Raw genomic sequence first — 24301 nt, 5'->3', positions numbered from 1 at the left:
GTAATGACATCTTTCTATTGCAAATTACCAAATCGATAAGCTATGCTAAACTTATAGCTTTTTTTTTAAATTTCTAATAATTGTCTTAAAGCTTGCATTTTACCCCATTATATACCCCACATTTTGTAACGTACCAGCACAAGTCATCCTAAATATGAATTTATGGGGTGTTCTGAACAGTTTGATGCCTGATATGAAAATACTTACCAAACTAGGTGGCATACAGAGACCCCCAAATAAAAAGTACAAATGAATTTTCACGTTTGACAGTCGGACTGCTACAATACAAGCACCCGGTATGTGCATTATGCACCATAAAACAGTATGGAGACCCTAGAAAACCAAATATTTTCCGAAAGTACACAGACGAATCAGGTAATTACATCTTTCTACTGCAAACTACCAAACCGCAAAGCTATGCTAAACATAACACTTTTCATGAAATTTCTTGAAAAGCCGCTCCTCCATTCCCTAACCCTTTAATGCTGCAGAACGTAGAATCTGTGTGTTCTGTGGCATTTAAAAATAACTTTTCCACAGAACATAGATTCTACGTACTGTGGCTCTTAAAGGGTTAAGATAAATTTGCTTAAATAAGCAAATCAATTGATCCTGTAGGGAGCTAAATATTTTTCTCTGGTTGAAAGCGGTTTGGCTTTGTTCAGGCAGAAATTATGGTCTGCATGTGGTAAGAACAAAGCTATACTTCATGTGTCCTCCATAAGGTCCAGCACAAGGTTCAAAGGCATTTTCTTTAACAAAGCACAGTGCACAATACACAATCTGTGTCCCAACTCAATATTCCCCCACTCCTCCTGAAATCTTTACATTCAGGATAAAGTAAACATTACCCCCTTAATAAACAGAAACATACCTTCAAACTGCTTGCTGGTTCTTAACATGGCTGGATCAACGAAATATTCAACAAACACATATGTTGATATTGTGCTGAGCAGAAATGTGCCCAAAAACGCAGAAATCAAACAATTGAAAAATAGCCTAGAACAGGCACAAAATAACATATATTTACTTTCTTTTCAGTTATGTAAGTATACAGTGATCATTAAATAAAAGCATGTAACATCACATAAAGGCAAATTTACTGACCATTAAATAATCAACATGAATAGCAAAACTTGAAAAATCATGCCTCAGTTTCAAGCTTCTCACTAAAGAAAAAAAAAGTGTATTCTCATGGATTTCAATATGAAAATCCTGCCCTCTCTGCAGATACCCATGATTATAGAATACATTGCTATATTGCTTCTGTAAATAAAGTAAACTATATTATCAACAAAATAGTGATATTTTATTAGTGCTCATAAAACAAAAGTTGTCTAAGAATACTTTAATGGAAGCAAGCAATATGGCCCTCCGACTATGTATAACCAAATATATGCAACGGGAAAAAAAAGTTTTTAAAAATAGTATCTAATTTTTATAAAAAATATTTTTCATATGTTATTTACATATTATATTTTCTGCATTTAAAGAAATATACCTTTTTCCTGTTTTGCCAATGATGATTGATTTCATCTGACCTTCTTTTATTTTCAATCTGCATTTTGCTCCGATTTACAAACATAAATATCCCCTTTTCTTACCAGTAGTTTTTTCCTCCCACACAGTTATTTAACCATTTGCAGTGGTGATCAAAATTGCTGACGCATTTATTGCATATACTGCAGTGCTTTGACTTGGGACCCCTGGAAAAAAAAACAATGTCAACAGTAAGCCAGGACATGATGCACTTCACACTACTGTCAACATAATGAAGACCACTTCTTTGTTTAACTTACTCAATATTCCAACTGAAAACTGCTTGTCAAGAACACAACACTTAATTCCATATTTCAGCTATGCTTTTTGATGTTTATTTAATACAGTGCTAATCCAAATTAGTTCAAAAGATAAAGTTTTTTCTAGAGCACCGTGAAGCCAGCCTGCTACAGGCTAATTATATTGGTGTATTAAATGCTTGTGCAATGAGCCCAATTAGCCAGCATTAATAGTTTCCTTTCTCCCCTTTAAAACAAATCATCTTCCACCTTTGTATAAATGCTGATGGACCTTGTCAAAATGTGGCATTGAATGCACTCATGTAACCATGGGGGTAAATCCTTCCAATGGCAATATCATGTGGCCTGAGTGATTCTTTAAAGTATCCAAAAACTTATGGTCACCTTATACTTACACATCCACCTCACAGATATAACAATGCATGTTTTCAATCACATGAGCATGCTTATTGCGATCAAATACTGGTAGAGGCCCAAAAGAATCCTTGGCCTGAACATTGTCATCAGCAGGATCAACAGTAACAGCCAGAAAGTGGACAACACAGTGGAAAGTAAACATTACTCCAGTACACTAAGTGACAGTAGTTAAGGCTAAATTAACAGATTCTATTAAAATAACAATGAGAAAAAACTTGGCCTTGAGAAAATAGGTCTTAATAATATGTTTATTGGAGGATACAGGAACATTAACACCAAAACATGAAAGTGTTTTAATGTAATGAAAACATCATGTAGTGTTGCCCTGAACTGGTAAAACTGATCTGTTTGTTTCAGGAACACTACTATAGTTCATATAAACAATCAATTACAGTTAGAGCAACTCAGAAACTTGCAGTTCTTGAAACAGCTCTTGATTTTTCAAATGATCTTGTAAACTATAGATGGGCACACACCTGCTAACAAAACGTTATTTTGTTATGTGTATCCTGGCAGGGTGTTCCCAATCTATATTTATATACTATTGACTTTTGGTCCAAACAAAAAAAAAAGTTAGGAAAGACGGCCTTCCTTTGGGAGGTATCTAAGTGTGGCTTTAAATATCCTCCTCCTGTGCAATCAGTCAAACCCTTAACTACAAAAGATATGAAATACCAGATAAAAAGTACCTTTATTTCTTTTAAAGGGGTTGTTCATCTTCCAAACATTTTTTTCAGTTAAGTTGTTTTCAGATTGTTCGCCAGAAATAAAGACTTTTTTCAATTACTTTCCATTATTTATTTTTTACTGTTTTTCCAAAATCTAAGTTTAAAGTTTAATGTTCCTACAATATATCTGGTGTTTCAGTCTGGCAGCTCAGTAATACAGGTGCAGACTCTAAACTGTTACAATTTTGCAACATTTAGTTGATACATTTCTCAGCAGCATCTCAGCAGTAATGGCAAATATTTTGTAAATTCTAACAGCTGCTTTTACCCCTTTGCCTGCCAAGCACGTACCCTATACGTTCTGGCAGGCAAGGGTTTTAACTGCCAAGCACGTACCCCATCTGTGCTTGCAGTTATAGGTGCTGTACTCTGCATCGGCAGCATCTGCAGAGCTTTAGAAGCATTGACAGCCTGGGCAACGAGGCTGGGGGGCTGTCGTCGGTCCTGCAACAGGATTGTCGAAGGGCCGACCTAAAAGAGGCAGATGCATCGGATTGCACATCTGCCTTGCTGCACTGCTTCCTCCTTCTCTTACCTCGTGCTCTAGCGACGCCCACGCACTTCCTGCTAGCCGACTCTGCAAACACACTTCTCCAGGATCCTTCCAGCCATCAGATCGCCCAGGAACAGTAAGTAGCCTTTATTATACACACTCATACACATATTTTAGTAAAAAAAAAATTTATATTACACATATACACTTATATACACACTTACACAATGCCACACAATTTCTGGAAGTGTACACACATGTATAGACATTTTATTTCTTTACTTTTTCATTATATCAATTGTCCAAATCAATGTGTTTTTTTAGTACTCCTAAAAACAGTTTATTTTGGTAGCATGACTATTGGAAAATCTATTTTGGCCACTAATTACGCTGTTGGGTCAGTTATGTTTTTATTTCATTGATTTAAAAATGTTTGTGGTTTTATTGCAATTTCCTCCCTGCATTATTGTTCCTCATGTATTTTTAGTTTAGTTTTGCTGTTTGGTGCTTTAGTATAGAATGGTGCTTTGGTATCGAAAGATGTATTTTACCATGTTTGATCTGTCAGAATTTGTACTTTCCAAAAATATATGTTGCAAACTGCAACATTTTTAGGAGATTTTCAGAAATGTCGAAAAAACCTCTACATTTAGAAAAGCTTTGCAGTTTGCTGTAGAAAGATGACTTTATCTTTGTTGGATTCATCAGAATGTGTAATCTCCAAAAATATATGGTTTTGGGGGGTCTTTGTGCAAGGATGGTCTTGTGGCACATAAAACAACGTCACAAACCTTTGTTCATAGAAGACGAATCGGAGTCCGAGAAAATTCATATGCACTATTTTTATTTGGGGTCCGCACATTAGTGATGTGGGGGCCGACCCAAGGCCCGCGGGACCCGCGGGTTCAGGCCGACCCCTGGATCAAATGCGCGGGTGACGGGTGGGTCCAGCTCTTCTTCTGCTCTCCCCGCCCGCGACCTAGTACTACCGGCTTCTGGCGCAGAATTTATAGACTTCCGCCTGCCCCGCCCCCTTTTGTGACGTCACTGAAGGGCGGGCGCGGGTCTATAAATAAAGGGGAGCAGCAGGCCCGGGTGTGGGTAGGGAGCGGACGGGTTAGGGTCCGGCTCCCTACCCGCACATGCCAGCTGCTTTGGTCCATCTATGCATAGTGGGCATCAAACTGTTCAGTAGACCCTTGGCGTCAATATTTAGGGTATTTTCCAGCTGTATGTAAGAAATTGGGTGAGATAAATGCAGCCAATTGAAATATTTTAGGTGATTTTCAGAAATGTAAAAAAAGGTCCCTTTATCACCAAATTTAGGTGTGCGGCTTGGTGCTTTGGAGTAGAAAGAGGTACATGCCCAACTTGGATTCAGGGAAATGTGTACTTTCCGAAAACATATGGTTTTCTGGGGTGAACTTACATATTTCTACATTTGCCCCTCACAAAACTATGTAAATGTGTTGATTTTGTAGTACCTGAAATGACCATATGGGGGAGGTCTTCATTTCGGGGTCCCTACATGTCACGTGCTTAGGTAAACTTATACACATTAGGCACAAAACTGTTCAATGGGCATTGGTTTGGGCAGTCTCCCTTTTAAAAGCCGCACATGCAGGTGGTGGGGGAGGATCTAGTCCACAGATTGAAACCAAGCTTTTATATTTTGATCACAGGTAAACAAATAAGGGACCGCTGTATGGGGTTTACCTTGACGTGGTATGGCGGCTTGTAAATTTTATGATCATAACTTTGTAACAAAAAAAATATAACAGGATGACTGGGGAACTGGCAGCTATGCTCTCAATCTCAGCAAGGCACCCCCGCTCCAGGTGTAGGATATATGCAAATCAACAAGAGAGCTGAGAGAAAGCAAACGAAGAGGCAGAACTTGCTGCTAAGTGCTCTTTATTGCACACAACATGTTTCGGGCCCAAAGCCCTTTATCAAGTGTACAAATCATTATGTGAACAAACTTTTAAGGTGTAAAACAGGAAGTGAGATCATAAAACATCGTATGTCAATCAAAAGTGGCATAGTGCTCATGTCGTCATAATTTAAGTTAATAAAAATATATATAATAGCCTTTTTGCATCGTTATTATAGTTCAACCGTGATACAGTGCTGATGTCATCACAATATGTGCTCATAAAATCAATAAAAATGTAAAAATAGTACAAAAACAGTCCAAATGGTCTTTTGACTTCATTCCAAGGTTACGAAATTTACATAAGTATTGCACAAAGGTTGTATCTACATAGTGTTTCACTAAAGTGCTGATATGCTAATGAACACAAAAGGAACTGCCCATTTCTAGGCCTACCACTAAAACAACAAGATCACATGTCTATTTTACATAGAAGGATTACCCAATATTCTTACCACTAGTTGTACATATAATGTAACTATCTTGGGCTCAGTAATTCTGTTATCTGCAAGGAAACAAATCAAGTTTAAGTTTCAAGGGAGAATAAATTACAAATGTATCAAAAAAACGTCTTGATGGGCTATAAAAAAGTTAAAAAGTTATCAATCATCGTTTACACAAAATAGAGATAAGGGATGCAACAATGTAGTTATAGGAAACATTTGACACTCCAGCTATCATTCATGCCTTTTGGATAGAGAGTATCCAATTTTTTAATCCAGTATGCCTCCCTCTGTGACAATTTTTTTCTCTGATTGCCTCCTCTTTGCATTGGGTTAACAACTTCAAGTATAGCCCATCTTAACTGGGACAAGGTAAATCACCTTGTGGTAAATTTATCCTCCTATGAACTAGACAAGTATGAAATACAAGTACTTAATAAGGGTCTAGGTTTTGTACCAACACATAACCCTGAATTCGTGACCTGGGAAATTGACTTCCAAAAGTTTCTAAGGAATATTAAATTAAAATTACATTTTGGTACACTTGGGGCTGCCAGCAGTATTAAAGCTACTAACCCAGTAGAAGTGTTTAATGGGTTAAAAAATACTAGCACTTTTGTACCTGAAGTAAATAATGAATTCTTGTCTGCTTTTGAAAAAATCGTTACACATGAGGTGAAACAGGTTTGGGAAAAAAATGCAACCAAGGGGTGCAGGACAAATCTTACTTATAAGGAGAAATCGGCGCTTCAAAAACTCAAAACAAATGAGTCAATTGTTATACGTAAAGCTGATAAAGGTGGGGCAATTGTATTACTGAATAAGGACTCTTATTTACAGGAGGCCTATAAACAACTTAATATGCCAGGCCATTATGAGAAAATAGATATTGATCCCACTCTCAATATAAAAAAAGAGGTTGAATTGATGGTCTCACAAGCAGCCGAGAATGGCCTTATTCCAAATCATGTAAAAGATTTCCTTTGTAAAGAACATCCGCGCATACCTGTGCTATACCTGCTACCTAAGATTCACAAGTCCTTAGAGAACCCGCCAGGCAGACCTAGTTTCTGGAATAGATTCCGTACTAGAACCTCTTTCCAAGTTTGTGGATAAGTTTCTACAGCCCTTGGTTGCCAATGTTCCTACCTGCCTGATTGACACCACAGATTTACTTTGTAAATTAAGGGATCTTGGGAAAATAAGTACCAATGTTAAATTGTATAGTATTGACATACAGAGCCTCTACACATCTATCCCGCAAGAAGAGGGTATACGATATGTGGAGGAAGCATTATTAGAAACTAATGTCTCTCATCAACTACTGTATTTTATCATTGATTGTTTGTCGGTAGTCTTAAAGAAAAATTATTTTAGATTCTCTGGGGAATTCTATTGGCAAAGACAGGGGACGTCGATGGGTGCAGCCGTCGCTCCATCATTTGCCAATATTTTTGTCCACAGAATCGAGAAGCAATTATTTTTGACAGCACCATATTTACAGCACATACTGGGATATTATAGGTTTGTGGATGATATCCTCATATTGTGGGAAGGCTCAGACTCTGCCTTTATGGAAATGGTTAACAAAGCAAATGAGGCACACCCTACTATTAAGTTCACCACTGAGCAGGGGGGGCAGAGCATCAACTTCCTTGATGTTACCATAACTGTAAGTGATGGTAACATTAGTACAAATCTGTATCGTAAACCCACTGAGAAAAACAATATCTTGCATGCTTCTAGTTTCCATGCCCCTAAAGTAATGAGAGCAATCCCTAAGGGCCAGTTTATAAGGGCACGTAGGATTACTTCTGAAGAGGCCAACTATTCCCTTGCAGCAAATACCCTTAAACATAGATTTATCGAACGAGGTTATAAACCTAAAAATATTGAAAACTGCGTCAGGGAAGTAGGCACAATACCTAGGAAAGAACTTCTGACTTATAAAGCTAGAGACAGAAGGGATGTCTTTCCATTTGTAAGCCAATACAGTGCCAAGAGCAAAGATATTGAACGTATAATCCATAAATATTGGCCATTGGTATTACAGGAAAAAACACTAAGGAGTTCCCTGACAAAACCTCCAATATTTAGCTACAACAAAGGAAGGTGTCTTCGAGATATATTGTGCCCATCGGAAGTTAACCCGCCCCGTATACTGGGTACCCAGAGATTTTTGGGTCAACCTAAAGTGGGAACATTTGCCTGTCTAAACTGCAATTGCTGCTCCGCTATCATCAAAGGAGAAACCTTGCGACATCCAGCAAATGGTACTCCTGTTAAGCTAAATCACTTTGCTACATGTGACACAAGCTATGTGATCTATATGCTAAAATGTCCCTGTGGGCTTGCATATATTGGTCAAACCATAAGAGCAGTTAAGACCCGCATAAAGGAGCATAAAGGGAATATAAGGAATTTTAAAAAAGGAGCAACTACCGACACGACAGTATCTAGACACTTTAATACTGCCAACCATAACCAGTCCCAGTTAAGATGGGCTATACTTGAAGTTGTTAACCCAATGCAAAGAGGAGGCAATCAGAGAAAAAAATTGTCACAGAGGGAGGCATACTGGATTAAAAAATTGGATACTCTCTATCCAAAAGGCATGAATGATAGCTGGAGTGTCAAATGTTTCCTATAACTACATTGTTGCATCCCTTATCTCTATTTTGTGTAAACGATGATTGATAACTTTTTAACTTTTTTATAGCCCATCGAGACGTTTTTTTGATACATTTGTAATTTATTCTCCCTTGAAACTTAAACTTGATTTGTTTCCTTGCAGATAACAGAATTACTGAGCCCAAGATAGTTACATTATATGTACAACTAGTGGTAAGAATATTGGGTAATCCTTCTATGTAAAATAGACATGTGATCTTGTTGTTTTAGTGGTAGGCCTAGAAATGGGCAGTTCCTTTTGTGTTCATTAGCATATCAGCACTTTAGTGAAACACTATGTAGATACAACCTTTGTGCAATACTTATGTAAATTTCGTAACCTTGGAATGAAGTCAAAAGACCATTTGGACTGTTTTTGTACTATTTTTACATTTTTATTGATTTTATGAGCACATATTGTGATGACATCAGCACTGTATCACGGTTGAACTATAATAACGATGCAAAAAGGCTATTATATATATTTTTATTAACTTAAATTATGACGACATGAGCACTATGCCACTTTTGATTGACATACGATGTTTTATGATCTCACTTCCTGTTTTACACCTTAAAAGTTTGTTCACATAATGATTTGTACACTTGATAAAGGGCTTTGGGCCCGAAACATGTTGTGTGCAATAAAGAGCACTTAGCAGCAAGTTCTGCCTCTTCGTTTGCTTTCTCTCAGCTCTCTTGTTGATTTGTAACAAAAAACCCTGTTTTTCTTTTTTTAGACAGGGGATTATTGTACTTAAATATGTTTTTATATGGCCTTAGGAGTGCACCCACAACCCTCCTTTTTTGTACCTGAAATGTAGCCGGAAGCTGTGGCTGAGCTTCATGTGGTTAGTGCACCCTCATACCCACCCCTTTAAATTAACAGTGGCCCTATGTCCTTGTTTGTTTTTTACTAATCCTTGGTTTGGGCAATTTCTCTCACTCAAAAGCCACAAATGCTAGCGGCAGGGGAGGCTTTAGCCTTTTTATTTGAAACCAACGCCTGTGAGACACTTATTATATCTGCTGCACTTATCACTAGGTAACACTTCTGCACTGATTCACATACATTACACCTATTACACTTCTCATTTAGCTCTTCCTTTTTCATCTCCTCTTTACATCTATACCCACACCTGTACTTATACTTATATTCACACACACAAGTGTGCACCTATATATATATATATATAACTTTACTTTGCCTTCATTATAGTCTCTTCACAATCACAATTTTTTAAAAATTTGGTTTGGGCAGTCTCCCTTTTAAAAGTTGCATATGCAGGTGGGGGGAGGATCCACAGATTGAAACCAAGCTTGTATATTTTGATTACAGGTAAACAAGTTAGGGACCGCTGCATGGGGTTTACCTTGACGTGGTATGGCGGCTTATCAATTTTATGATCATAACTTTGTAACAAAAAAAACGTGTTTTTCTTTTTTTAGACAGGGGATTATTGTATTTAAATATGTTTTTATATGGCCTTAGGAGTGCACCCACAACCCTCCTTTTTTGTACACAAAACTGTTCAGAGGACCCCAGGTTTTCATATTTGGGGTGATTTGTCATGATACCTAGAAGTATGTGTGGAAATAAGATGCTGCAGGTGGAAATTTTGAGGTGATTTTTGGAAATGTCACCAAAATCGCCAAATTTAGGAAAGGTTTGCGGCTTTGTGCTTTAGAGTAGAAAGACATGCATAACCAATTTGGATTCGGGGGATTGTTAACTTTACGAAAATATATGGTTTTCTTGGGTGAACTTACTTTTTTCTACCTTTGTCCCCCCAAAACTATGTAAACGTGTTGATTTTGCAGTATCTGGAATTACAGAACTGATTGCTCAAATGGGGGGTCTACATATTGGGGCCCCGATATGCCACATGCTTTGGTAAATCTATACATATTGGGCATCAAACTGTTCAGTGGACTCCTGGCAATCATATTTAGAGTACTTTACATTGGTACCTAATGATGTTTGGGGAATATGATGCTTTAGATTGGAAGCTTTGAGGTAATTTCTCAAAAAACTCACAGATTTCTATAAGAAATTATAACTTTAGGAAAGAATTGCAACTTGGTAGTTTGGCATACATAGATATATTTAACCATTTTTGATTTGCCAGAATCTGCTCTAATAATGTGTTGTTTTATAGGGTAAACTGATAGTGGAGTGTTTGGCCTTGAAATCATAAGTATGCAGTTTTTTGGAGCAGTGCTTTGGAAATTTGGTAGTGTACTTCTTAGAGATTTTAATCTATACAAGTGAGAAATCTCCATAAAACTATATATATTTGGTATTGGTGTGTTCAGGAGACATATACCTTTCCAAATCTGCTGTGTTCTCATTCATAAAATAAATTATGTTTCTGATATATGTGATTGTAATATGTGAAACGTGATTTTTTTTCATTTTATCAGTTACATAGTTAAATTGGGTTGAAAAAAGACAAAGTCCATCAAGTCCAACCCCTCCAAATGAAAACCCAGCATCCATACACACACCCCTCCCTACTTTCACACTAATGATATATACCCATACCTATACTAACTATAGAGTTTAGTATCACAATAGCCTTTGATATTCTGTCTGTCCAAAAAATCATCCAAGCCATTCTTAAAGGCATTAACTGAATCAACCATTACAACATCACCTGGCAGTGCATTCCACAACCTCGCGGTCTTGACCGTGAAGAACCCCCTACGTCAAATGAAAGTTCTTTTCTTCTAGTCTAAAGAGGTGGCCTCTGGTACGGTGATACTCTTTATGGGTAAAAAGGGCCCCTACTAGTTGTCTATAATGTCCTCTAATGTACTTGTAAAGTACCCCCCTCCCCATAGCTGCTTTAGAAGGTGAAAAATTACATTTTACACTTCAATATTAGAAAAACGGTGACACATAGAAAATAGAACTGTTCTGGGGTTGTAAGACAGGAGAAATTAGTTATTCTGATCCCCCACCACAGGTGAAACGTGGACTATGGTTTGTTTTTAATTGATTGGCATGGTCTATTTGTTTTTACACCATTACATAGTATAGGTGAGGGTGTACTTGGTTGACACCCTGGCTACTGAACCCTGTGAGCATATGAGATCAGCCTGATATTTTCATGTATGGCCAGGTTTAGTCCAGAGGTTCCCAAACTATGTGAATGGTTTCAGAGTCCAAAACAGAAAACAGTCCCATTTAAAAAAAAAAAAAAAAACATAAAGGATTAAGTCCGGAGATGAGGAAGCCCTGCTCTAGCTTTTTATCCAATAGGCCAATTCCTCGTTTTACTTTTATAGGGACTAAATTACCAGGGATGAACAGAATCCTGTATTAGGTTTAGGACTTGGACAAATCCAAGCATTTTGCACCATAGTTTGGCCGACTCTGAACATCATATAACAGCAAAAATATGTAAATTACTGCTGGCCTTTTCCAAATAAGACAATTTTTAAAAAAAAATTATTCCCCTTTTCTCTGTGATAATAAAACAGTATCTAGTACTTGATCCAAACTAAGATATAATTAATCCTTATTGTGAGCAAAACAAGGCTGTTGGGTTTACTCAATGTTTACATGATTTTCTAGTAGTCTTAAGGTATTAAGATCCAAATTACAGAAAGATCTGTTATCCGGAAAAACCCAGGTCCCGAGTATTCTGGATAACAGATTCTGTACCTGTACTGCCGAGGGTTGGTTTTAGTTTGGCCAAATCAGTTCCCAAGGATTTGGGGAGTATCTCCTGACTACAGGGTTCAGCGCTTCCTTTTTAATTACTCTGAAGTATCATCTAAATACAGAGAAAGGATACAATGTAACCGGCTGCCAACCAATGCTGTGGCAAAAGAGGGACTAAGATTCCAAATCCTATAACAGCGAAAAAGAGAAATGTGCACCAGGCAACAAGCTGCAACAGGTGCAAGGGCCCACTCCAGCCATTTTTTCTTGAATGTTGAGGTGGCTCTCCAATGACTTCCCCTCTCTCTTTATCGGGCACAGTCATAGCAGACTGCTTCTTGCAGACCGACATCTAAAGTAAAAACAAGCAGATGAGCAATATTTAGAAAGTTAATATATTATATCCTGTCCTGTTGATGGGAAAATAGTAATGTCGTTTTTGATAATGTTCCTTAAAAGGAATTATTTTTTGGCAAAAATAATATAAATGCAAGTTATACACTAAATGGCAGTGTGTTGGGAGTTTCCTTAAATGAGAAGGATCTAGGGGTCTTTGTAGATAACACGTTGTCTAATTCTGGGCAGTGTCATTCTGTGGCTACTAAAGCAAATAAAGTTCTGTCTTGCATAAAAAAGGGCATTAACTCAAGGGATGAAAACATAATTATGCCTCTTTATAGGTCCCTGGTAAGGCCTCATCTGGAGTATGCAGTTCAGTTTTGGACTCCAGTCCTTAAGAGGGATATAAATGAGCTGGAGAGAGTGCAGCGACGTGCAACTAAATTGGTTAGAGGGATGGAAGACTTAAATTATGAGGGTAGACTGTCAAGGTTGGGGTTGTTTTCTCTGGAAAAAAGGCGCTTGCGAGGGGACATGATTACACTTTACAAGTACATTAGAGGACATTATAGACAAATGGCAAGGGACCTTTTTACCCATAAAGTGGATCACCGTACCAGAGGCCACCCCTTTAGACTAGAAGAAAAGAACTTTCATTTGAAGCAACGTAGGGGGTTTTTCACAGTCAGGACAGTGAGGTTGTGGAATGCACTGATTGGAATGTTGTGATGGCTGATTCAGTTAATGCCTTTAAGAATGGCTTGGATGATTTTTTGGACAGACATAATATCAAAAGCTATTGTGATACTAAGCTCTATAGTTAGTATAGGTATGGGTATATAGAATTTAATTAAAAGTAGGGAGGGGTGTATGTATGGATGCTGGGTTTTCATTTGGAGGGGTTGAACTTGATGACTTTGTCTTTTTTCAACCCAATTTAACTATGTAAAAGAACAGAAACACCTAAAAATAAAAGCATTTTAAAGTAATTAAAATGAATTGGCTTATTTATCAAAAATCAAATATGTGAGGTTTGTTAATGTTTTTCTACTCAAGTGTTTGCTTATTTAGAAAAAAATCGAATGTTAAAAGCCAACTTGAATACAATCGTGAAAAAAACTTGAAAAATGGAATTGAAAAAAATGGCTTGCATTTTGCCTAGGACAACTCCCACTGACTTCTACATGAACTCACCAGCTTTTAGATGTCAATTTTTTTTTTACATTTGAGTTATGTTTGCTGAATAAATACCAGACATTCGAGTTTTTGAAAATATAATTTCAAATTGTGAGTTTTTGTGCCAAAAAAAAAGTCAAATCATGGCAAAAATTCAAATTCGAACCTTGATAAGTCACCCCCATAATGTACTGTCACCGTGCATTGGTAAAAGTTATAGTTGATGTAAATAGGCTGCTAGGTAGCCATGGGGGCAGTCATGCAGGTTAAAAAGGGAGAAAAGGCACAGGCTACTTAGCAGATAACATCTGTAATAACAAACAATGAGGATCCTGCAGAGTGCATCTGTTACCTGCTGTGTAACATGTGCTTTGAATGGCTGCCCCCATGGCTACACAGCAACTTGTTTATATAAACTTTAGTAGAGTTTCTGAAGCAAACACATCAGTGGTACCAGTCAGTGTCAGACCTGGACACCAGAGGTCCACCAAAAAACCTTTAACCAGGGGCCCGCTTTCAATTCTATTATTCTTTCTCTCCTCACTCAACCTCTTTTATCCTAGTCTTTTTCTTTACATACTATAATATACTAAAATACTATCGATTTAGCCCTTTTTGTTCTCATAGAAATAGAGAATGGCCATGAAATAGGCCAAATGTCTAGCAGCATTAGGGCCCACTGACAGCGGGGCCCACCAGGAGTTTTCCTGGTATCCTGATGGGCCAAGCTGACACCGGTACCAGTGCAGGACAACAGCACATGATATTTTAAACAATTTAATTTTTTTTAGGTGTTACTGTTCCTTTAATAATCACATTTTGCAGTTTACTGGTTTTGGTCCTCGCACCAGATTAGTAATAAAACAACTTTTCAAATTATCACTGAATGAAGTTTTAACAATAGATTTTGAAATATATTGGTGGACTTGAAAATGCATAATAATTAAACCCCCACTGCAGACTGTATTGTATTGGGTGAATGCCCTGTGTTTTACCTTTTTGAATGCCCATCTGACAGTACTGGAACTAAAAATTCATATTAAGATGGCTTCTAAACACATTCAGGATAAGAAGACTTGATTTTGAACCTTTACAGGACAGGAAAGGAAGTGCATGTTGCTTGCTTCCAACTCAGTATTCAAAGGAGCTTTTTCCAAATCCCCATATCTCTTTGCAGTTCTCGGAATGAGCTGTGCATAGGTGGATAGGAAGATAATTAATTAAGTACAGTCATTTAAAATTACAGTGATATTAAAAGCCAGGACATATGCAATATCAAATTTTCTATGCATTTGACAAAATATTTTAAACAAAATATAGAAAAGACTGCATTCTGTTTTAAAAGGACATAATATGCTATTATTTTCCAGCATAATTGTGTTAATTACCCAGGATTAGTTATGCAAATATAGTGATATGGTCAAAATGAAAAGCAAAAGATACACATACATCTGAACATATATGTTTAAATCTAAAAAAAAAAACAGTTGGGCTACTTAGCAGCACTTCTGTACTTAGTCTATTAGTTAACATGGTCACTAGTATTTAAATCTTTACTACTGCAGTAAAAGTAGCAAAGTGAGGCATGCAGGCATGGAAAAGGTCCATTGCTTAGTACCTGATTTAAAACAAATGGTAGTTACAGGGTTCATACATGGAAACATGACTGAAAAAAAAAAAAAAAAAAAGATTGTCTAGATTGTCTGATTAATTAGTTGTGAGACAGACAACCCTCTACACTCACCTAGCACAGCCAGCACAATAATTACTGCCTACCCATATTCCTACATGGATTAACCACATATATATATATATATATATATATATATATATATATATATATATATATATATATATATATAATTACAAGCGCAGTAACTGCACTAAATGAGGCAGAATTGCACCATAATACATTTGCTTATTTCCCGCCCGCAGTTATTAGATGAGACCCAATTTGTGCTTAACTAGCCTGTGAACATAGACTCCTATCCTTACAGTGGTAATTAATATTCCGCTGTCCGCAGTTCAAAACATATAACTTACGATATGGATATACAGCGGGCACAATCTGAACTCAGGAGAAGATTAGAATCCAAAGAGGAAGGGAGGGTTTATTCTTACGGAATCTGCTAAGGATCAACCAAGTGCTTCGACTCCCAGCTTGCCAGTTGCCATGGTTACGATACGTGCTCAGTGCCTCCTGTAGAAAACCTTGGAATGGGGCGGGGTTAAAGTGCCAGGAAATTGCGCGGTCGGACTGGCTAATACATCCCAGTGGAAATTAGCTGGTGGTTGTTTCTGTTGTGCGCGCTGTAGTTTCACGCATTGTAAGAGAATTTCAAGTTGCTTTGCACAGGGATAATTGAGGAATAACGAGGGAGACAGAGTAATGTGGTCGTACGTTATATGCACAATCGAGGTTTATATTTAATAAAGAACAGGGCGCTGAGATGGCAGAGGGCACAAAGCATAGGATAACATAATTGGTGATAAAACGCTTAGTAAAAGCATAAAACATAGACGAACTGTATACTACAAGGTGGCCATACACTGAAGAGTGGGTCTTTCCCGATATGCCTACTAAAGGCAGGCCGATATGTGGTTAATTTGTATGTTCGGCCCTAAAACCTAACGATTGGATAAGGAATGGGTGCCAACTGGTTGTAGGATCGCCATAAAATCAAACCAACCCAATCGATATCTTGGCAAGATCAGGGAGACTGGATTGGAAGCACCCATACACTGCACATAAAGGACCGATATTGGCATTTTAATATGCCTGTATATGGCCACCTTTATATCACCAGGGCCAGGCTGGGCGCCCTAGGCAACCCGGCCAGCCGCCCCTGTGTGTGTGCGCATGTGAGGCCAGACTGACGAAGGGGACAGCTACAGGGAAGGGAGGATAGCGCGAGGGAGGGGTGAGTGATGCAGGGGAGGGTGACAGGAGGGGATGGTGACAGAAGGGAGGAGAGCGCGAGGGAGGGGTGACTGACATAGGGAAGGAAGGGGAGTGCAAACAGACAAGGGGTAGGCAGAAGACAATTTTAGAGGTATAAATATAGGAAGGCAAAAAAAGAGTGGCCTATAGATTCCATCATGATCCATCATGTTGCCCAAGAGTACCACAGTGGTAGTTAAAACATAACTTTTAATAGCTGTCATTGTCATCCTGTCATCGGAAAACATGTTTTTTTTTCAAAACGCAGCAGTTAATAGTGCTATTCCAGCAGAATTCTGCACTGAAATCTATTTCTCAAAAGAGCAAACAGATTTTTTTATATTCAATTTTGAAATCTGACATGGGGCTAGACATTTTGTCAATTTCCCAGTTGCCAAAATTTCTAGAAAAAAATACTGGCCTTTCTATATTATTATTTTTACTCAGTCTATAATATTGGCATTTAGCATCATTTTTACTGGCCATGTCTGTAAAATATTGGTTAAAGTTGCAAATAACACTTTGTAGTTGCCTTTATAAGTAAATGCATGTGCATTCATAATAAGACATTGTTGTGGGTGTGTTTCATTCTTGCGCTGATAAAGTTAGTGCAAACATACAGTTAGGCCCATAAATCTTTCAATAGAGACAACTTTTTTCTAATTTTGGTTCTGTACATTACCACAATGAATTTTAAATAAAACAACAGTTATGTATTAAATCTGCTTTGGCGGATTGGCATCTGAAGCAGTTGTCGGAGGGCAGATTCCCCATTTATATCTCCTAATCGGAGTTAGATAAGGATTGTGGAGTATTTGTAAAGCCATCTCTTGATATCCACTCATAATATTTGTGTGTTGTTTGAAAATTTCAGAAGTAGTGGTATTTGTAATGTCTGTTGTACATTTGAAGCCCGGTCTTTGTTCGTCATCTATATCAATAAGTGTTCTGGTTGTTTTATATAGTTGTTTGAGCAGCATGTTCATTTTTCCAGATTCGGTTAAAGGGATTGGTTTTATCATAATCAGGCATTGTTTTAATCATGCTTGTTGCAAAGTGGAGGATTTGGAGAGTTAAAAATATATGTTGTGTTGTGAATGGGAATTTTTCATAAAATTTTTCCCTAGAATAAATTATACAATTGTTGTCCATTATATCATACAAGTTTCGGAGAAGTGCTGCCTCATTATATTCTTTGATGTTGGGAAGATTACCGCCGCCTAAGTATTTGGGTTGGTGCAATTTAAAGAGACTGATTCTTGGTCTGAATGTTTGGTTTAATCTTCTAAGGTCAGTTGACTTTATGTAAAATGGCAACATCTGTAATGGGTATAATAATTTGGGAAAGAAGATCATCTTGATGAAATGTATTTTACCAAGAAATGTCAAGTTAGTATGTTTCCATTGTTGTACCTCCTGTTGAATATTGTCTATTATTTTCCGTATATTTAAGGCATAAACATCCTTATAGTGTGATGGTAATCTAATCCCTAAATATTTGATATTAAATTTCGTTTTTTTAAAAGGAAAGTGTGGGAGCCAATCTGTAGGGTCTGAATGATATAGTTGAAGTGCCGCTAATTTATCAAACCTTTGCATAAGTAGCAAGAGTACAGGTATTTCCGATTTAGGTTGGTGGAGAAACAATAATATCTCATCCGTGAATGCTACCACCTTTAGCTTTGTTTGGCCTATTGTCATGCTGACAATGCTGATTTTTAAGTATGTGTTGTAATAGTGGGTCAAGCGATATGTTAAATAGAAGGGGCGATAACGGGCATCCATGTCGTGCTCCTCTGTGAATCTGTCCGAGTTAGTATTGTTCACTGTCAAAAAGGTAGTGGGTGCTAAATATAGATTCTTAAAAAGGTTTAGCATATGTATGCCGAAGTGTTGAAATTTAAGTAAGCGACGTAAATGTGTATGTGTTATTCTGTTGAATGCCTTGTCTGCATCTATATTTACTAGCATTCCATGTTTTCTTTTTTCCAGGTTATTAACGTATATGGCGGTGAGAACTTGTCGGACGGCTCTGACTGGGTGGCAGTGTTTGAGGAAACCCACCTGATTTTCGGTAAGTATTGATGGTAGTATATTTGTTGTAATCTATCTGCCATTATTTTGTTTAAAATTTTTAATTCTTGGTTCAGAAGTGAAATTGGTCGATAAGATTTTGGATCCGTTAGATCTCTGCCTTCCTTAGGTATCAGTATGATTCTGGCTACATTTGCCTCCTGCCAGAGTGGGTGTCCCTGTAAGGTGTCTGTTTATAAGGTATTTAAGAGTGTTGTAATGTCTGGTAATAGGAGTTTGTAAAATTCTGCCGTAAATCCATCTGGTCCTGGTGTTTTCCCATTTTTTAACTGTTTAATGGTATCTGATATTTCCTTTTCTGTTATAGGTGCGTCTACGATTTCACGGTCTTGGACTGAGAGTTTTGTAAGGCCAGCTTCATGTAAGAGATTAAGACCGTCATTCAGATCATCTGCCGGGGCTTCATAAAGTGTTTTAAAGTGTTCTGTTAGGATGTGTCTAATTTTTTTAGAATCTCGGGTCAACCATCAACAGTATTAAGTTTTTGTATATATGTGTTGTGGGTACGTTTTTTTGCTATACATGCTAATAATTTCCCCGTTTTGTTACCACATCTAAAATATTGGTTTGCTGTGTGACTTAATGTGTGATAAGCTTTCAAAAAGCTTATGTGTGATAAGCTTTTAATAAAGTATCAAAAAGAGCCGTAGACTCCCTGTATTTATTTTTGTCCACATCTGTGTTTTTAAAGTTACTGAAATTGGGGCGTGATCGGAAACATCTATGTTTCCAATGTTGGCTTTAGTCAAGGACGATAAAATCGGTTGTGATGTGAAAATGTAATCTATTCTCGAATGTGTTTTGTGTGCCCCTGAATAGAATGTGTAATCTTTGGTGACAGGGCGTGTATGTCTTTAAGTGTCATATAGTTGTAGTGTTTCACACAATGTGTGCAGAGGTCGTGCTCTAGTTCGTGAGTGGGTTGTGGATTTACCTGATTTGTCCATGAAATCGTCCCAAACCACATTGGCGTCTCCTCCCAGGATGATGTTTTCCGCCTCCCAAGAGCTCACCTTCTGCAATACATTCATAAAGAAATGTTTATTTTGATCATTTGGTGCGTATAGATTTACTATTGTGTATAACACTCCATTAAGGTCCAGATCAATTATAAGTAGGCGCCTATTTTTATCTTGTGCGTGTCCGTATGTCCGTGTAACAGAACATTGGAGGTCTTTACTAATTAGCATTGCCACCCCTCTCGTCTTCGTTGTGTATGATGCGTCTATTACTGTTTGTATCCATTTACTTTTAAGTGTCTGTTTGTCTTTTCTACGCCAGTGGGTCTCTTGTAAGAGAATGTTCTGGGCTTTCTCCCTTTGGAATCGGTCTAGCACCTTTCTCCTTTTAACTGGAGAGTTAAGTCCTCCCACGTTCCATAAAAGTATATGAAGGTGAGTTTTAGATTTTTTAGTTAGGTTATCTGACCCTACTATGTTTTGCATCTTTGTGGTTTAATCCACTCCTTGTTTTCGATGTTTCATTGCAAATGGTTGTGTATTCTCGTGGGTTGATCTGTCCCAGTGAGCAGACCAATGTCCCTGAGGTATATTAATATAAGATCTATGTGTGATAATCACAACTGTATATTTTGTATCTGGAGTCATTTGAGCTGTAATAAACATTTGGCATAATAAGAAAAACAAAAAAAAATATGCAATAGACTACATCAGCATTTTAGCAAGAAAAGGGGGAAATAAGAAGGTGAGAAGTGAAATAGAAGGAGATAAGAAGGAAGGAAGAAAGAGATATCAGCGAATATTCTCGCTGTTTCCCTTCGCAATTGTTCCCTGAAATCATCTCTTTTGCAGTAGGGAAACAAGTGATTAGAAGAGGAAGAAAAAACACATCTGGAGTCCAGCAAAATTAACCTTCAGAAATATAGAAAGAATGAAGTTGATCCTTATGTAATTATGAAACCAGTCTAAGTTCGCAGGTTGTTAGGTTAAATCTTTATCTTTGGATTTCTCTTCATAATACGTCATGGCTTGTGCTGGAGTGTCAAAGTAAAGAATCTTTCCATTGTCCTTATCCACGCCCTTTAGTTTTGCAGGAAAAAGTAGGGAGAAACGGTATCCTGAATTGAAAAGGGTTGAGCAAATTGTTGAAAATTCCTTTCTTTTTGTTGTGACAGAGGCTGAGAAATCTTGAAAAAGCAGGAGTCAGTTTCCATCGTGTTGTAGATTTTTCGCTTTCCTGTAGGCTGTCAATATGTTCATTTTGTCAGAGTAATTTAGCAATTTAAATATCACTTGTCTTGGTCTGTTGGAGGTGGTAGTTGGCGGAGATCCAATTCTGTGGAATCTTTCTATGAGGAAGGCAGATTGAGTTTCTTCCATTTTAAGCAAGGCTGGTAATTCTTTTTTAATAAATTTTTCCAGATCTGTGCCCTTGATCGATTCCAAGAGTCCTACTATCCTGAGGTTATTACGTCTGCTCCTGTTCTCCAGGTCATCTACCTTTTCAGTCACGATAGTAATCTCCCTCTGTTGTGTTTTTTGTGTGGTATCCAGTTCGTCTGGATTCTTTGTTCAGCTTCTGTTATTTTTTGTGCCTGATTTGTTACTTGTTGGAGTATTTCCGTGATATTTTATTTGATGCCCGCTAGTTTTTGATCCAGTAAGGGGCCAAGTATTTGTGTTAGATCTTGTATTTGGATCTGTAGCTGTGTAGTTTGGGAACCGGGTTCAGAGTCGGAATCCATTTGATCAGTATCCTGTGCTGATTTCTTATCTTTAAGTTTTTGCCTTATTTGTCTCGGTGTCTTTGCATTAGATTTACCCAGATATTTATCCATTTTCTGTTATAAGTTGGGTAAAGTTAGTAGTTTGCTCAGTGTAGCAAGGTATTAATTGTAACGCTTCCCTTTTTCCTGCGCTTGGTAGCTTTTAGTTTTGTTGTTGATTTTCGTTTCCCTATGGTAGGGCAGCAATAGAAATATTCATTCACAAAAAGTTATCACATTTTATAATAATAGTATGAGCAGTTCTTTTTATATTTTTTTTTTAGATTGTCTTGGTTGAATCCGCTGTCATTTTATTATATTGTCATTCTTTGATGAAGCGGTAGCTACTATGTTTCTAAAACAATATAGTCATTGTGGTAGAGTAGTTGCAGCCTACGGTACTTTTTATGATTGGCTTTTACTGATGGTAAATTCTGTGGTAGCTTAATATATCTCCCTCTGAGTGTGAGATGCATCATTTACTAAGGGTAGACAAGTTGCTCACCCTACAATTGTTTGTATAGATGCAGATTTAAGTTCCAAGATTTGAACCTTGAACTTGTGGTAGGTAGTTCCACGGGTTTAGATAATAGAGGATGTTCCCTTTCTTATTGTGGTGGTGGTAAGGCCTCACAGGGGTGCCACGTGGTAGGCCTGGATTTTAGCTGGTATGTGCCTGAAACACAGGATATGTCCCTTAAGTGAGGTTAAGTCAGGGTTTTCCCGGTGTAGTGCCTTTAGCTTGGCTTCCCCAGCACTTCAGTACTCCTGATAGGGCCTCACAGATAGTGTCTTTTCCCGCCCTCCCGTGACCAGGTCTTGGGTATGTCCTGTTGTGCGGGAGCTATCGCCCACCGACCAGGTAAGTTGGTTTGTCTGGTCCAGGTCTACGGTGCTTTTAAAGATTAAGGGCAGTTGTGACGCGCACTATAAATTTTTGCGCGGTGACGGAGAGTGCCTCTTGGGTGTTTTAGGCCTGCGCTGTATATGGCGTTTGGGATGCTGGAGCGGTTATTTGTCACCAAACCGACTGTCGGAATAGTGGCCCTGTTAGTCCGGGGGTCGCCGACAGTGAGAATCGCCCGCACTGACCTGAGTCCGGATCAGCCGCGTTGTTGTGTGCGGTTCGGGCCTGTTGTTGATGCGCCCACACAGTCTGCCGGGGGTGCAAGTAAGGGGGTGAGCCCGATGTTGGATTGTATCGTTGCCCCTTATTATCATGCACTTTTAGAGCTGTATGCCTGCCTGTTGTTTTTACTGGGTATGTCTGCGTGATGGCACCAGATTGCAGCTCAATAGCAGGAGCTCATCTAAGATGCGGCCATCTTTGGGTCCGCCCCCTGGAAGTCTTCGCCAGTCACTTGGTTTCCTTCTTTTTAATGCGCTGCCAGGCCTTTACTGGAGCAGCTTTCAGTTGCTGTTTGTTTGTGGGCCTTTTTTTCCCAAAGTTTAGTCTTCAACAAGTGAAATGCATGCTCAATTGGGTTCAGATCAGGTGACTGACTTGGCCATTCAAGAATATTCCACTTCTTTGTCTTTGAGTCATTGTCCATTTATATTATGAAATGCCTCCCAATCAATTTGACTGCATTTAGCTTGGTTTTGAGTAGACAGTATGTCTCTGAACACCTCAGAATTCATTTGGCTGCTTCTGTCCTGTGTCACATCACCAATAAACACTAGTGTCCCAGTGCCACTGGCAGCCATGCACGCCCAAGCCATCACACTTCCTCTGCCATGATTTATAGATGATGCGGTATGCTTTGGATCATGAGCTGTTCCACGCCTTCTTCATAATTTTTTCTTGCCATCATTCTGATAGAAGTTGGTCTTGTCCAAAGAATGTTTTTCCAGAACTTCGCTGGCTTTTTTTTTTTTAGCAAAGTCCAATCTAGCCTTTCTTGCACCTTGCAGTGCACAGTCTGTATTTACTTTCATGCAATCTTCTCTTTATGGTAAACTTGGCTATTGATACGCCTACCTCCTGGATAGTGTCGTTCACTTCTTTGGCTGTTGTGAAGGGGTTACTTTTCACCATGGAAATGAATTCTGCGATCATCCACCACTGTTGTCTTCCTTGGACATCCAGGTTCTTTTGCGTTGCTCAGTTCACCAGTGCTTTCTTTCTCAGGATGTACCAAACTGTAGATTTTGCTAATAAACACCAAGACGAATGAAACTTTTAAAAAGCAAAGCCTTTAAGAAATAACTTACAGAAAGTCGACTTCCTGTCCTTTTCAGAAACAGCGAAAAGGCGACCATCCATCCTGCATCGATCGATTTCTCCTCCCTGGCTATTCGCTGACAGGCATCCTCCTCCCGGCGTCCAGCAGCAGCAGTGTCTCAGGCTCTTCTCTCCACCCCGTGGATCGGCTTCCCTCCTCCGCTCTCCTCACCTCCCTCTCAGTCTTCCCTCCTCCCCTACTCTGAGAGAGAGACATGCGGCGCCTGATTACAACTCTGGCAGAACAGAAAGGCGCACGTTACAGGCTCTCCTTCACTGAGCAGTGAGCAATCCTTGTCTGAGCCCTCCCCTCTCACGTGGGAACTGGCCTGGGATTAAACCTATTGCTGCTGATGCACGGTGAAGAGGAGAGCCTGTGACACTGCTGCTGCTGGACGCCTGTAACGTGCGCCTTTCTGTTCTGCCTGGGTTGTAATCAGGCGCCGCATGTCTCTCTCTGAGAGTAGGGGAGGAGGGAAGACAGAGAGGGAGGTGAGCGGAGGAGCGAAGCCGATACTACAACATGCACATAAAAAATGCTCTGTGAGATTTGTAGAAATCATTTAATAATTATGTGATAAAACAATCTTATGACAGTATAATAAATCGCTTTCATTTAAATATTCATCTTAGCTTATATATCTTCACT

The 24301-nt window shown here is 38.5% G+C and overlaps 1 protein-coding gene and 1 long non-coding RNA gene across 3 annotated transcripts in view; one reads left to right on the top strand and one right to left on the bottom strand.

Annotated features, from left to right (window-relative positions):
• zdhhc1.S (zinc finger DHHC-type containing 1 S homeolog) overlaps positions 1–23763 on the bottom strand; it is a 33514-nt gene extending 9751 nt beyond the window's left edge. The window contains exons 1-7 of one of the 2 annotated variants that reach the window (XM_041561117.1): positions 23643–23763; positions 19638–19719; positions 14664–14858; positions 12287–12505; positions 2195–2370; positions 1605–1706; positions 875–999 (exon numbers count right to left, since the gene is read on the bottom strand). In XM_041561117.1, coding sequence (XP_041417051.1) covers positions 875–999; positions 1605–1706; positions 2195–2370; positions 12287–12505 — 622 coding nt within the window. In that variant the 5' untranslated portion in view covers positions 14664–14858; positions 19638–19719; positions 23643–23763. Of the gene's footprint in view, positions 1–874; positions 1000–1604; positions 1707–2194; positions 2371–12286; positions 12506–14663; positions 14859–15711; positions 15889–19637; positions 19720–23642 lie in introns of those variants that run through there. The other variant, XM_018260440.2, reaches the window with a different exon arrangement.
• On the top strand, positions 15890–21957 carry LOC108715367. Its single transcript, XR_001935503.2, has 3 exons — positions 15890–15995; positions 18602–18683; positions 19011–21957. It is a non-coding gene; the product is annotated as an uncharacterized LOC108715367 (long non-coding RNA).
• Positions 23764–24301: the final 538 nt, after the last annotated feature.

Source organism: Xenopus laevis, chromosome 4S (assembly GCF_017654675.1).
Source record: "Xenopus laevis strain J_2021 chromosome 4S, Xenopus_laevis_v10.1, whole genome shotgun sequence".
NCBI lineage: Eukaryota > Metazoa > Chordata > Amphibia > Anura > Pipidae > Xenopus > Xenopus laevis.
This window is presented reverse-complemented; position numbering and strand designations above follow the sequence as displayed.